This window comes from Tetrahymena thermophila (genome assembly GCF_000189635.1).
Source record: "Tetrahymena thermophila SB210 genomic scaffold scf_8254731, whole genome shotgun sequence".
Classification (NCBI taxonomy): domain Eukaryota; phylum Ciliophora; class Oligohymenophorea; order Hymenostomatida; family Tetrahymenidae; genus Tetrahymena; species Tetrahymena thermophila.
In genome coordinates this window covers 285663-302235 of record NW_002476495.1, presented here as the reverse complement: position 1 = coordinate 302235, position 16573 = coordinate 285663, and the positions used below count along the sequence as shown (strand labels likewise).

Genomic DNA, 16573 nt, shown 5'->3' with positions numbered 1-16573 from the left:
TTGAGTAACTTTGATATTTCTAGATTTATTTATTTGTTTATTTGTTTAGGATTTTATATTTCAGTCAACTTAATCTGGATTGTTTGGGGTATTTGTTTACATTTAAATACTTAGCTATTTTTAACTTTAAAAGTACTTTATTGCTTTTAGAGTGTTGACTGAAAAAAAACCACTTGATTCTTCAGAATGTCTTGATTTCATTTCAGCTTCGTTTAGTGTTTTTTGGTCTTTTTGGAATAAATGTAAATAATAAGAATATTTATTTATTAGTTATTTAATAAATTAGTTTTTATTACCATAGTCTTACTTGTTCTATTGTTAACTTTGACTTTTATTTGAACAATCTAGCTTCTAGCTCGTAATCAGCTAGATTCTTGTTGTTGTATTTGGTACCATATTTTCGTGATTTAAATGATGATTATGAGATAATTCTTAGCTAATGTATTAAGATTCATGCTTAAATATGTGTCCATGTTTTTAAACTTATATTTATTTTTTAAATATTATTTATTTAATAATTAATTAAATTTTACCTAATTCAGATTCCATGATTTTTAGGAAGAATTGCTTTTTTTATTATGAACTCATATTCAAATATTTGCGAAACAAAAGTTATATTTTTTTTTTGAGTTAATCATTTATTTATTTCTTTTCTTTCTAAATAATTTGAAGCTTTTTAAAAACAGGAAACTTTTCAGATAATTTTTGGATGTAATGCTTTAGCTTAATTTTAATTTTGGTCAAATAAATTTTAATGATCCTGTTTAAGATCTTACAAATAAGCCAGATATTTATTATCAAAATCAGACTAAATGAGAAATATACAAAATAATCAAAGGGATTTTTATAAAGAAATATGCCTATTAAAACTGTAATAGCACAGACGTTAGTAGAATTCACATCTATTTCATTTATCTAGCTTTCCTTGTAAGGATGTATTCTCATTGAAATAATACCATAAATCACTATAATTATGTAAACGAGTACACCTTTTACTACAATTTCTTGTGAGTAAAAGTTAAGTGCAAGTATGATAGCTATCTTTTAGAACATTTTTACAAACTCCCAATAAAAAGCTTAATTTTTGTACTCCTTATACAAAAAACCTAATTTTAGCTGAGCATCAATCGAATCTAATTTTTGTTTATTTCTTACCAAAATAACGAAAAGCGTTATTGGCAATATAAGTACCCATAATAGAAGCAGTGGAAACATGAGTATTAAAGTATAATACTTGTGTTCTTCAGTGTAGCATTCAAAAGAAACATTAGATAAAATATAATCAGTATCTCCAATAGTTCTACAGGACATTAAAGCTATTATTTAAGCTACTAAATCAGGTTGCATATAAATAATTAAAAATATTGCAGAGGTGGATACAACAAACCAGTCAAATTTCTTCTCTTTTCTGATACAATGTAACAAAAAGATTCCCAAAAGGAAAATAATCATGTAAAATATTGGAAAAAGCATAGAAAAAATTAGTCTTGTATAAATAATAGGGATATCAATATCTGTTTTTCTTATTATGCAATCAAATTGCACTTAAATTTGTTTTGTTGGAGATCCCACTGTTTGAGGAAATTCAAAAATTCCTAATTTTAATAAGAATTGAATTATGTTTTTATGATTGATAAATTTTACCTTATGGAATGGATAAATTAAAGGTGGCAATCGAGCTGACAATTTAAATATAATTAGTAAATAATTTGATATACACACCAGATTTATCGTTGGTTTGGTTCTATTGATTTAAATTTGACGATAAATTTAAAGATGACTAGTTTCTTTAATAGGACTTATATCTAATCTGCCTTTGTATAGCAAGTGCAGCTACACTCTATTTAAGCTAGTCCATGTTTCCTTTGATTGCTAAAGACATAGATATTAAAGTCCAAATTATTGATATTAAAGACAACCATATGTTATACTTTATTTCAGAACATCTTATACATTAGTATTTTCCTGATTTTGCAAAATAATCACCCCATTAATCTCCTTATAACTTTTTGGATAATATTTTACTAATTAACAATTGAAAATTAAAATTTTAAATTTGAAAAAAACATCAAAAATAAATAAATAAATTTATTTGATATTGTCATAGAATGTTAAAAATCATATATGCTCTTAAATAAAAGCAAGCTATGAGATAAATATTATTAGAATATATTTATTAATTTACATCACATTCCTCGCAAAGAGCGCCAATATGTCCTTCGTAACATGATTAATTCCCATAAGATCCACCAATACAATTGGCAGGAAGATTATAGCATTTCAAGACATTTTCACTATCAAGTGACTTTCTCCAATAGCCTTATTTTGTAATAAGATTGCTTCCACCTTAACAGAGAGCTCCTTCAAGACATTCCTAGCACCCTTTAGATACTGATAATGAGTAGGTCCCTGGTTCGCAAATATTGCATTAAATAATGTTGTTAAAAGTATTTTTTTCCTCTCCTTATATACATTCTCTAAAACTAATTTAAATATTATAAGAGTAGTCCTGAATGTAAGTGTTTGTTGTTTAGCTTAACGTGTAAATATTATTCGATCTAAACTATAGTGAAGCAAGTTGACCAGGTTTTCCAAATATTTTAAGTTCTTTAAATTTAAAAGATTTAGTATCTTAGTCATAAAATACTTATTGTTCTCCCTGTAAATTTAAACTATTTTCGCTTGAATTCAATGCCTTAATTTTTACCTCAATATTCCAATTATCTATTTCATCCTAGGAAACAGGAATCATCTTTTCTTATCTTTAATTCTAAAACTCAAAAATAATATCTTAAATTGATGCTCCACTTCTAAAACTTTCAATGAAAATAATTCCTTTTTCAAGCTTAGCAGAAGGAAAATTTTAAAGAAAGGACTATTCTTCTACAAATTTTAAATTTGTTGGATATGAAATAATGTCTTTTCCATAGTAAACATATTAGTTATCTGAAAATATATTTTATCCAAGCAATTTAGGATTCATGTTAATTTAATAGATAGCTCCACCTACTAATGCTTTATTTCTTATAAATTAAGAATCAGTAATTTATAGTATTTAATCCTATGGATTTTGCTTTAAAGATTAAACAAATACAGCTCCTCCTCTACCTTCTTCAGATTCATTTGATATAAATTAAACTTACTTAATGGTAAGATTGAATAAAAACTGTTTTAAATTAGAAATTTACCTTTAAAATTAACTTTTTAAAAAGATATTTTACATCATCTTATTAGAAAAGCAAATATAATGAACCTCCATTGTATAAAGCTTTGCAATTTTTAAATATAACTTATTGCATATTATTTCGATCATTTATAATCCCTGACACAAATATACTTCCACCAAAGCTTGCCTAATTTCAATAATCATTATTTAATTTTTTATCAAATTAACAAAAAACTTTTTGCAGATTTAATTTTGGAGTATTTTGTTAATATTTTTATAGAAATTAATTCTCATCTATAAAATTAATTTATGATATTTAAAATTAATTAATTGATAATTTATGAATTCAGAAATTTTGGATTTAAATTTTAAAAATAATATTTTTAAACAATTTAAATTCTAGGTTAAAGTTTACTTTTTATTAAAAAAATAATATTTTTTTATACCTTAACAGAGTCAAATATAGAGTCTTAGATATCAAATTTGGATTTGATCAACTAAAATGCACCACCGTTGCAGTTATTAGTGCATTTTATATCTTTAAATAGACTATTTTTTGTTATTTTAAGAGATCCATTATTTAGATGTATCATTGAACTAGATTAGTTAGAAGGTTTTTAATCTGTAATTAGATTTTAAATCAATCTTAAATCATCTTTATGTTAATGTATAGATTCAAACGAGGTATTTTCCAATATTATATTTGATGCTGCTCCAGCAAATATTAAATAGCTACTAAATATGCAGTCTTTTATTATTCCATTTTAAAAATAAATTTGAGATGAAATAGATGATACAAGCATCGGAGTTTCGCTCTTTAGCATTTATAAATTGGTAAAGTTACTACCTTTTATTTTCAAAACACTTTAAGTAATATTAAAAAACCCAGATAATTAATGTTTATCATATGACTTAAATTTTTTGAGAGCTTTTGAGTTTGAAATTGCTTGATCTTATTGTTTATATTAAATATTTTATAATCCTAAACTTGATGACTTTATTTTCAAAAAATAGCTATCTTCCATTCCATAAATATTCTAAATTTTTCCATCTTAAAATGCTAATATGTCATGTTGTTAACTTGAATTTTCAGATTATTTCCTAATTAATTTTTTGAATAAATTTGAAATAAAATAGAATTAAATATAAATTACTCAAAATCTATTGAATTTCCATTTGGTGACAGCGTGTAAATATCAGAGAAAGAACAGTTTTTGAAATCTAAGACAAGAAAAGCTCCACTTGTATCGATAAAAATGGCTCCTCCATCTATTAAGCTGAATCCTTCAGAAAATTCTGTATTTTCAAAATTTATGTTGAGTGTATTTGAAAAAGAGTTTATGTAGAAAAAAGATCCTTTGGAAGAAGTCGATTGAATAAAAGAAGAATTTAAAACCTTTAAATTTTATACATTTAAATTTAGCATTCCTCCTTATTATTAATATTCTTCAAAGTTTTTAGGCAACGTATCACTTTCCATAAAAAATGAGGATTTCTAGAAGTGAACATTTTACAAATAGACCTCCTTACTTTATAAATATACAAAATTATATTTAGAGTTACTATAGGAATTCTAAAAGTAACAATCAGTTATGTTTGAGTTTCCTTTATAACTCTATAGATAAAGTGCACTTGCAGAATACACCAAAATAAATTTATCAGAGTTTAAACTATTTTAAGTAAAATTGCATTTATTTAAAAATATATCGACCATAAAATAGCTATTAATTTAAATCATGCTGGCATACTGGTTAGCTTCTGTTTAAATAAGGGAAGTTGTATTGAAATTCCCAATAGTTATATTAGCCATCAAATACTCCTATTTGAAATTTTGAATACTGATAACGGGTTAATTTTTTACAATCAAATTATTAACATTGATATTTTTTATAAAAATCTAGGATGCTTCGTTTATTTAAAAACAACCTGTCAACATCTAATTTTATGGAATTTCTTATTTAAATTCATCTGAGTTTTCACAAAAAATTCCATCAATAAAGATTTAGTATGTATTCTAGTTAAGCATGAGTTTAATATTATAGTGATTTTTAAATCGGATGTTCTTCATATCTATGAGTTTAATTTTATCAGTTTCGATAAAAGAAGCTATTGGAAGGTCCTAATTATCCTATTAAACAATAATATTTTCTTCAAATGTGATGTCTTCAAAGTATAAATTATGATCTGGATTGTACAGCATTGAGTAAAGCGAATTAAAGAAGATGTAAGGCATTCTTGAATAAAATTCATTTTTAGTTATGTTAACTGCCTTGAAAGTAAAAGTTTGGTTTTATTGTTTTATAGATGAAACAATAGTAAACATAATTTTATTTTTGAAGACATTATTATAAAAATCTAATTTATCTGCATATATCTAAGCAGCAGAAAATAAAGAAGATAAAACATTGCTATTTTGCTATGTATTTAAAACCTTATTGTTTGATATCTAGACTTTAGTTAAATTTGCACTTATATCCGTTAGTTAAGACAAAACACTGAAATCTTATCCAAGAGTACAATTATTAATCACTAAATTTTCTATATTTATCTTTAATAACAAAAAATTAAAAAAATAAATATTGAAAATAAATAAATAAATCTATTTTTTTGTAATGTTTGTTTTCAAAATTTTTTAAAAATTAAAAAAAAAAATCTCAATCGAATTTAAATTGATCAAAATAAACTTTAAATTTCTAATTTTTAGCTTTAACTGAAAAGAAAAAATATCTTAGCTTTTAAAAGCAAAAAAGATTTGTGAAATAATATAGTTTCATACCTTATCAGTATTTGATGCTTGTATAACTGGTCTATTTTCTTTAAAATATAGACTATCTAAATATAAATCTTTTATATTTAACTAAGATGAGTCTACTATAAAGTAGTAGCAATTAATCATATTTGAGACAATTTTTAGATTAAGCAAGTAAGCTTAATTTGTAATATTTTAGAATCTTATGCCACACTATTTTCCATCTTATATACTAAAATTTAGATTGATATTTTCAAGACTGAACGATTAGTAGTTTGATAATAATAACTAATCATTGTATTAAATGACAGCATTTTTATCTGTTTAATTACTTTTAAACTATAGAGATATAATAGAAGTAAAATCAAAGTTCATGAATTCTTTTTTGATTTCAAACTACGAGCTACTATCCAAAATATTATCTACTATAATATTAGATACTCCCTTAATTAAATCTTTGTAGTATTAAATCTAAATATTTTAATAAGAAAGTTAATCTAGTCTAAAAAAGAAGTAAATTCATTAGAATTAATTCATAGCAAAAGAAGAATATCTTTGCAAAAAAATTACTTTCATTAAGCAATTTTTTAGGCAAAAAATAAATAAAAAAGTAATAAATACCTAAACTATTTTCTAAAAAAACATTGAAGAAGAAGAATAAGGATTATTCTTAATTCCTGAACCATAAAAGCCTTCGTAAATTGGTTTTTCTGTTACGTTGAAATAAAATTATTTTGAGCACTATTAGCAGTTTTTAGGGTCATTAAAACAGCTATCCAATTAAAAAAATATATTGATGTATTAATATTAAATCCAAAGTTAGTTATTCTTAAGTAAATCTATCCAAATTAAAGTATTTTTAATAACACCTGACTAAAATTACAAAAATAACTAAAAATCTTTTTTAGATTCGTCATATTTAAATATAAAAATGTCTCCTATATCTTTTTCACCAAAAAAAAGTAAATTTGCTTAAACTTTCATAGTAAGTGGTTGTGAAGTTAATTTCCAAATTACTTGCTAGTCAGTACCTTTGTCAAAGTTATAACTAAAAATATTTCCATCTTTACAATATACAATAACTCTCCTTGAACCATCTTACAAACTCATGAGTTCTGCAATAGAAGGATTCAAGCAATCATCTAATTTAATTATTTATAAAAAATAAGAATTTTATTGAATTAAATATGATTTAGAATATTTTTAACTAACAATAAAAATATTTAGTTCAAATAATTATTTCACTTATTCTAATTTAAAAAAAATTTTTTTAAATTGAAGATTTATAAAGCTAAATTACTTGATCTAAAGTATAAAAAATATAAAATGAATGAACGATGTTAAATACAATTGAAATAAATTTACTCATTTTGTAAAAATATTTAATCTTATTGTCTGGGAAACTCCAAGTATAAACATATCCTAAATTGTCTAAACCAATAATTTCATATTTGTCATTAGTGATTTGTTAGATTACTGAACATAATCCGCTATTTTTTGAGTCATTATCGCTTTCAGAAAAGAGCTAATAAAAGCTTTGAGATGATAAATTGATTATTACAAATAAATATCCAGCTTCCTACTAGGAAACTATTGCAAAAACAGTATTGTCATGAAAGAAAAAGTCAATATAACTGAATTAATTCCAATTATCTATCCCAAAATTGCTAAAATCAAAAATCTAAATTTTTAGAAATTAATAAAATATTAATTTTTAAAACACTAAAATAAATTCTTAAAAATTTAAATTTTTTGAAATTAATCTGAATTAATTTATTATTAATATTTTTCAATTTCTAAATTCAAATAAATATGCTGAAACATGCATTCTATTAAATGGATTAATGAATAAATTTAAATGATTTTATTGAGATTAAAAAAGATTTTATAACATTTAAAAATTCCTTTGATTATTTATTTCATTTCAGCTTTTAAATTAATATTAACTCATCGAAAAGTTGTTTATAAATTATACCATTTACTAAAATAAATAAGATAGGTAAGTAAATAAAATCTATTAAATTATTAAAATAATGTTATATTCAAATTAATTTTGCTTCGCAATAAAAAGAATATAACTTAAATTTTAATATTTTTAATAAAATAAAATTTTACTTATTCTTCAAATTCTTTAGAAAGGTCAATCTATGTTAAAAATGCTCCTTCTTGATTATCATTAACTGTTTTTATTGCCAGGCAATGTTAGCAAAACTTAACTTGAAAAGCACTGTTGTAGTTTTTCAAAAGTGAATTTGATAAAGAATAAGTCATTTTTGCTTTTCCAAAATTTCCTTTTTCTGCAATAACTAACTATTTTTGCTAAAGAAAGACATATAGTTATTACTCTTAGCTATTCGTAAAAGAAATAGCCTTATTGTATGAATCAGATAAATACCCTTATTAAATGAATATTTTCTCAAATAAAATATCATTATTAGCAAATGAAAATTTACATAAATTATAGTATGACTACTTCTATTAGTAATCATAGACTATTGCTTATTTTGAGTTTCCAATTACTAACTTTCTTTCATCTTATAAGTCATACCACCTCAACACTTAGTCTTCTCTTTTAACTTCTACTAACTATTATTAACCCTTTTTAGCTACTTTGAAAGTTTTTTTTGTTAAATCAACAGCTAGTTATGCAGTATAGATGTATTAATCATCGCCTGCTATAAGAAAAAGCACTTTTTAGCCATTAAGTTCAATGTATTTTAAAGCTACATTGAATAGCTGCTACAAAGAATCAGATTACCCATTTAATTCTAAATAATTTTTAGTAAGTTAACCAACCAATAACATAAAAAATATTTAAATTTTACTGATATCTGCTAGAGAATTTACTTCATTAGTTTCTATATCTATTATTTCAATAACTTGGATTGCGTATTCTAAATCACAAAAAAAAAATATATCTGTGTTTGGTAATCTTGTTATACTCTTATTTTCTTTCCTAACATCACCATTCGCTGTTTTAAAATAATTAATGAAGAAATCATATTTATTTTAGTAATTAGCCTCAAAATTATTTTACTATTAAGTAAGTCTTCTAAGAATTTCCACTTATGTGTAGATGGATCGTAACTCCAAGAGATAAACACTTATTTATAGTGAGTCATAATGAACTTTTATTATTTTTTATTGAATAATTGATAAAACTTTGACTAATATTGAACTTCATCCTTAGATATAAAATTGCTAGAACTATCCAAAGTTGCTACCACTTCAAAACTCTTTAGATCTAGAATTAAAAGCAAGTAATATTTTTTAGTTATGATGACTAGATTAGTATCTTAAATCAATTCAATTGACTGAATCTGCAATAATTGTATTGATTTTTCTGGTTTTAAATTATAAACATCTACTAAAACAACTTTTTCTTAGTTAGATGCAAGAATTTTATTGTATTATTCCAAATAGATCATGTTAATTATTGGATAGTCAGCTATTAATTAAGTCAATTAAATAATTTCTACTTTAATGATTGTGAGTAAAAGGAAAATTTACGTTTAATAACGTTAATAATCTCGCCAGATTGAACTGATAAATCATTGTAATAAACTATGCTAGAATCTTATTTAGTTTGCTGGATTGTATTAATCATCAGAATGTTAGTTTTTGCTATTTTAACAAAGCTCTAAATAACATATCCTTCAGCAATTCTAACATCTATTAATAGAAATAAAATGAAATGATCTGTTTAACAAAATATATTTATTTAGTCTACTTTAATACGTTTATAGTTCAGGACACTGCTGTACTTAAATGCTCTAGCATATATTTGGTAATGCTAAGAAAAGGAATTTAATTTTAAAAACTAAGTAAATCAAATTCATCTTACAAAATAAATAAAGTGTTTTTTAATACAAAAAATTGCTTAAATTCTTAATTATTTAAGAAAATAGATGTAAATGCTATCGATTTGTTTTACTTGATTTTTATATGAAATTAATTTTATTTATCAAAGAAAAGCCAATGTTTATTCAACCCGTGCATATAATTAATATTTTTACACTGACCATCATCATTAAATTAATAGCAGAATTATATCTTATTATTAAAGATTACTAAATTTTTATTTTAAATATCATAAATATCTTAGAACGCTTAAAGGTGTATTTCATTCGGTAGCACATTACTCAGTCTTAGATTCTTTTTTTCTATAACTCACATTTAATATTTAGAGTTCATAATTTTATAATTTGCTTTTCATCCATAAAAAAGCTAATAAATATAATTCATGATATTTAAAAATTGAAAGCAATTGTTTATCTCTTTTGAGTTTTCTTTTAATAAGATTATAAATAATAAAAATATTCACAATAATTTATTCATCTACATATATCTGTACTTAATATAATATTATTTAATCAATTTAATTTAACTGTTTTTAATTAATTTTTCTTATTTGTTAATTTTTAATTAAATATGCAGCATTTATATTTCATTAATTTTCTAAAAAAATAAAGTATCAAAACCACCTAGAATTCAATTTATATATATAAATTAATTGAAATTCAGCTGACATAGTATATCAAGTCAGTAGAATTTCAATACCAGGATTTGCTATATAGATTTATTTTTTTATAAATTATGATTTTGCAAGTTAAAGACCAAATTTAATGTAATTAAATAACATTTTTTTTCTTATTCTAACTCATTTTTAATAAATATTAAAAATTTAAAAATTAGCAAATTTAAGTTTTTAGAATCCATAAAATATAATTTATCTACAAATAAGCAAATAAATTAAAAATTAATAATGAAATTTATATTAACCCACAATTCTCTTATATACAATTTGCTAATAAATTAAAAAATATCCATTCAAAAATTAATAGCCATAAAATATAATTTATGGTCAAATAAACCTTTAAATTAGTAGTTAATAATGAAATCTATATTAATTAATAATTCTATTTTATTCAATTTGCTAATAAATTAAAAAAATATCTATTGAAAAAGAAAATTTTTTTACTTTTTTATTAACAAATTTTGATTTTGTAAATTTTATAATAAAAGAACTGTAATTTGAAAGTTGATTTTGAAAAAATAAATAAAAGAATTACCTTAACATTAAATTTTATTGTAAGATATTATTAATTAACAAATTTTCTAATTATTTGAATTTAAAATTAATATTTATTGACTAACAGACAAAAATTGATTAAGTTTTATAATAATTGATGTTTTAATGATATTTTGTAAAAAATTAACTTCAAATAAGCAATAATAAACAGAAAAGCAATGAAGCTATCGGTAAAATGAGTGTGGAAGTTGCTATAGCAGATTTGCAAATATTAGTAACAGAACCAGCAGGAGCTGTTTATCCCAATGGACATATAGTGCATCCGCTAGCACCAGAAGATGTAGGGATACCATAGAAGTTAGGATTACATTAGCAAACAGGAGGAATAGCAGAGTTGAGCGAAGCGTTAGTATCTGTGCAAGTGCATGAATTAATAGTAGTAGAACCAGCTGCAGAGTTTGTTCCAGTTGGGCATGTAATACATCCACCACCAGAAGTAGTAGGAGTACCATAGAAGTTAGCCTTACATTAGCAAGTAGGAGTTAAGAGAAGCGTTAACATCTGTGCAAGCTCTGCATGAAGTAACAGTAGTTGAACCAGCAACAGAAACTGTTCCAGCTGGGCATTCAATACATTTACTGCCATAAGAATTAGGGGTACCATAGAAGTTAGCCTTACATTAGCAAACAGGTGGAGTTTAGGAGTTGAGGAAAGCGTTAACATCTGAGCAATTGTTACATGAAAGAATAGAAGTTGAACCAGCAGCAGAAACTGTTCCAGCTGGGCATGGACTACACCCACTAGGTCCACCAGCAATTGGGTTAGGTGTACCATAGTAGTTAGGATTGCATTTTTAGCAATCAAATTAACCACTATTAAGGTAAGCGTTAGTATCATTGCAAAAGCAAGAGGTGACAGGAGTTCCTACAGTAGTGGCAAGAGCAGAAATAGTTCCATTTGGGCATTATTGGCAAGCTCCAATAGGATCAGAATCAGTAGAAGTACCATAATAACCAGCATTACAGAAACAAACACCTCCGGCACCAGCAGTAGCGTGAACATCAATACAAGCAGCGTTTACTGAAGCAATTACTGATAAATAAATCAGTATCAAAGAATTTGCTTTCATTTTTTTTTTGAAAGATTAGTTTTTATTTAATTGTAAATTTTTATTTTTATTAAATCTTTTTTTATTTAAATTTTACTAATTAATAGATCTGAGCTGAGATAATTTGAAGATTGTTTCTTTTCACTTATCAATTTTCCCTCTTTATATTAATTATGTTGAATTTAAAATAAATGATCAATTAGGTAGGTAAATCTATTAATTAATTCATGAGAAAAAACAAATATTTTTAAAATTAACTTATCTGAAAGATCTACCTAAATTTATCAAATTTTTTATTATGTAATTTCCTAAACAAAAAAAAACATATTTAAAAATATAAAATTATTATAAATTTTTATTTTTTTTCATAATCACTAAATTTTCTATATTTATTTTGATTACAATAAATTTAAAAAAATTTTGAAAATAAATAAATATGTTTATTTGTTATGTTTTTTTTCAAAATTTTATAAAAATTTATAAAATAAAAATTCTCAATCAATTTTAAAATAATATTTTTTTTATAAGTTAAAGTTACATCGATCAAAACAAGCATTAAATTCAAATTTTTTAGTTTTAACTGAAAAGAAAAAGCTTATCAGGATTTGATACTTTTGTAACTGGTCTATTTTCTATAAATGTAAGCTATCTAAATATAAATCTCTTATATTTAACTAAGATGAGTCTGCTATAAAATAGTAGCAATTAATTAATCATATTTGAAATAATTTTAAATTTAGCAAGCGATTAAGTTTAATTTGTAATGTTTTAGAATTTTATGTCATACACTTTTCCTTCTTATATTCTAAAAAAGTTAACATTAATGATTTTAAAGCTGAAATATTTATAGTTTGACAGTAGTAACTAATTACTGTATTAAATGGCAGCATTTTTATCTATTTGATTACTTTTAAATTAGAGAAAAATAATAGAAGTAAAATCAAAGTTCATGAATTCTTTTTTGATTTCAAACTACGAGCTACTATCCAAAATATTATCTACTATAATATTATATACTCCCTTATTTAAGCCTTTCTAGTATTAAATCTAAATATTTTAATAAGAAATTTAATCTATTATAAAAATTTAGAAATTCATTCATTAATATTAAGTTAAAACAAAAGAATAGTTTTTTAAAATGAGCAATATTCTCTCTTTAATATAATCTACTTATTCAAAAACTTTGCTAATATTTTAAAAAAAATAAATTTACAATTATATTAAATATCTTAAAAGCAGGGATTCTAACAAAGAGCATAATAATTCGAAAAATTTACTACAATCAGTAATAAAATTAATAAATTAATTAAATTTAGCTCTGTGTTTCTGTAAGTTAATCAACTCTACATCAAATTTATGTAAATAAAAAAATAATTATATTACAAAAAAAATATTATTTATTGTTTATATTAGTAAGATTAATTACTTAATATTTATTATTTTTTTAAAAAATAAGACTCTTTTTTTTAACATAATTTTTAGACATTTTTACTTGAGTAAATTGCCATAAATTTATTCTATTTATTTATTTAAAATAAACTTCATTTTTTGTTTTCTAATTCAGTTTTTTAATAAATACTTAGCGATTACATTAGCTTTTTTTTAAATAATAAAATTAAGAGTTTAGCAAAAAATGAATTTGATTTTTTGAGTAAAAAGTAAAAATAAATTTAAAAATTGGAAACAAATTACTTACTTTTGAAGTATTTTGTAGAAAAATTTATTTATTATAAGTAAATTTTTTGTTTTACTTAATATAAATGTGCTAAAATATCTAATAATTAAAACTTTATCTATCTCTCTAATGTAAATTTATTGATTTTTTGATCTAAAAATAGTTAAACCAAGAAAATATACTTCCCATTTATTTTTCTTTAAATTAAAAAAATAAAAAATTTTTTAGTTAATTTCCCCAAAATTAAGTTTTTAATATTAATTAAATGATTTCAGGTTTTAATTAACTTTATTTTCATATGAAAATTCAACTTAGATTTATATATAGAGGGCTTATATTCTTTGATTTTTTTTACTTTCAAGGCTCATATTTAATATTAAAATGGAAAACTGTCATTTTTTTATTAATTATGAATATGACATGAAGGCATTATAATATTCCTAAACATTTTTTTAAAAACTAAATTTACATTTAGATTTTTTGAGAAACATTCATATTTAAAACCCCCTTTTTCCTCTTTTATAGATGCTTTGAAATGCCTTTTTATTGAAATTTATTAATTGTATAATTTGTCTTTTATTTTATAATAATTAAAAGAATTTTCTCTTTATGATTTTAGTAAACAAATAATTATCTTATTGCTAACCAAAGGTTGAATGAATGAATAAAAATTATAAATATATCAAATAAAGTCAATCACTTATTCATCATCTTTCTATTACGCTTTAAAAAATCTATCAATACAAAAAAAAACCAAGCAATTAAATAAATTTCTCATGTTTTTTATATGATAACCCAAAATAGAATAAAAATTTAAAATATGTATTTTGTTAATTCGATTTTTTTATTAGTTAAAAATGTTATCAAAAAGATAAAATAAATTTAATTCTTCGATTGAAGTATGAAAAAACTTTTTACTATTTTCACAACCTACTCTTAGACTTAGATTTATACATAATTATTATTTAAATAAAAGTATTTTTATATTTTTGAAATACAATTATTATTTTTTGCTTAAGTTTTTTCTCTACCTAATTAAACAAATAATTCACTTATTTATAAATAACACAATCTGAAACAATTTTTGAATTTTTTAGAAAATATTTCACTAAAATATTTGAAATTTCCCTATTTATGTAAAAACTAAAAAGATGGAGTTCTATGTTTTTTGTGTATTTCTTGCTTGCTTGATTGATTGATTAATTTATTTATATAGATCCTGGTGAGTTAATTAAACCCTGAATTTTTAAATTATTAATTAATAAATTTCACGATTTTAGATGAAAGAAATTTTAAGGATGTTAGATTAAGTAAATTTCAGGTTTCAAATTAAATAAATAAATTTTCAAAATTTAAATAGTTTTGATCAGATATATATAATGTATAAATAATTTTTGCAATTATTTAAATTATTATATTATAATCAATTCAATATTTTGACTTATTGTATGTAAGAGTATAGACGTTAATCTAACTTTAGTCTGTATACTTCAATTCTCAGTTTAGTTCAATATTTCCATTTAAAATATTTAATTTTAGTAAGAAAAAACAAATAATTTGTTTTTAATTGAAAATTTGATTGATGGTTCCTTGTTGTTACTATTTGTAAAACTATATAAAATGAAAAAAACCTAAAAAATAAAAATTAAATAATTGTTAACATACATTTGAGATTTTGTTTTGAAATAGATTCATTTCTTTAAACTAACTAACTAACTATTAGAAAAATAAAATACTAACTAAAAAAAAAATAGGAAATTATATCAATATTTTTTCACGTTTAATCACATGAGAATCTACTCTATATTTGTGTTATTTTGAATAAATAAATTTATAATTAATTCAATTCAGTTAAAAAATGTTTAATTTTTTAAATTAACATAAAAGAAGAAAATTTGTTAACCTCATATATAATTTACAATTAATAAATCCATAAAATAATAATAAAAATCTGTAAAGCTAGTTATATAGTGTTACTATTTAGAGAGAGAGGAAGGGCTTTTATCTAAGGCTTAAAAAAACTATAACTAATGATTTGTACAATCAGAATAAATATAATTATGTTTGTGTTATTGCATTTGAATACACAAGCAGACATATATATTTTTTTGAATATATTTTGTTTCTAAATATAGTTTTTTAATTTAAAAACAAGCTGAAATAAATATATCAATAATTTTTATTAAATCAAAAAAATTAAAATAACCAAAAAATTTAACAAAAAAATGAGAATTTAATATTTATTAATTGCTTTAGCAATAACTGCTTCAGTTTATGGTCAATTTACTTGCAGTGATGCTCATGCTAGTGGCTCTTCTGCAGCTACATGTTACTGTATGGCAGGCTACTATGGAACTTCAACAGATGCTAGTGGCTCTGGATGTGCAGCATGCCCACCAGGAAGTAACTCTTAAGCCGCAACTGCTACTGGTACTCTTGTCAGTAGTTGTACCTGTTATGATTCCAATGCTTAACTCAAATCTGATAATTCAGCTTGTTAATGCATGGCAAATTTCTATGGTACTCCCAATAGTACTTCCGGTGGTACTTCTGGATGTACTGCATGTTCTAATGGTCAAACTGCCCCTGCAGGGTCATCAACAAATGTTTGTGCCGCTGCAACTACTTCTACAAAAATTTTATCATTAATAGCATTATTTTTATTATTAGCAATTCTTATTTGAAATAGCTAAAAAGAACTTAAGCTTTTCAAAAAGTATTAATCAATTTAACATGTAAGTATATTGTTTGTTTACGTATTCTTATTTTGATTAATTAGTTGCATAAATTTTAGATTCTTTTAATATTTTATTCAGCCATTTATTTTTTATTTTTAATCAATT

The 16573-nt window shown here is 22.6% G+C and overlaps 3 protein-coding genes across 3 annotated transcripts; 1 reads left to right on the top strand and 2 right to left on the bottom strand. All coding sequences in view use genetic code 6, as the record gives it.

Annotated features, from left to right (window-relative positions):
* Window positions 1-60: 60 nt before the first annotated feature.
* Window positions 61-9754, bottom strand: TTHERM_000595540 (transmembrane protein, putative; the record flags this gene model as incomplete). Its single annotated transcript, XM_012796432.1, has 18 exons — window positions 61-227; window positions 297-482; window positions 534-1595; window positions 1645-2005; window positions 2186-3166; window positions 3222-3353; window positions 3613-4267; window positions 4321-5714; window positions 5943-6386; window positions 6537-7057; window positions 7281-7596; window positions 7891-7929; window positions 8031-8311; window positions 8369-8683; window positions 8741-8887; window positions 8953-9363; window positions 9426-9587; window positions 9646-9754. The coding sequence occupies 18 exons, from the start codon at window positions 9752-9754 to the stop codon at window positions 61-63; spliced, it is 7683 nt and encodes a 2560-aa protein (XP_012651886.1).
* Window positions 9755-11136: 1382 nt separating this feature from the next.
* TTHERM_00595530 (immobilization antigen) lies at window positions 11137-12076 on the bottom strand (the record flags this gene model as incomplete). The annotated part of the gene is made up of 2 exons (XM_001011714.2): window positions 11137-11469; window positions 11534-12076. The coding sequence occupies 2 exons, from the start codon at window positions 12074-12076 to the stop codon at window positions 11137-11139; spliced, it is 876 nt and encodes a 291-aa protein (XP_001011714.2).
* A 3879-nt stretch (window positions 12077-15955) lies between these two features.
* TTHERM_00595520 (immobilization antigen) lies at window positions 15956-16414 on the top strand (the record flags this gene model as incomplete). The annotated part of the gene is made up of 1 exon (XM_001011713.1): window positions 15956-16414. One exon carries the CDS (start codon window positions 15956-15958, stop codon window positions 16412-16414), a length of 459 nt encoding a protein of 152 aa, XP_001011713.1.
* Between the last annotated feature and the right edge of the window lie 159 nt (window positions 16415-16573).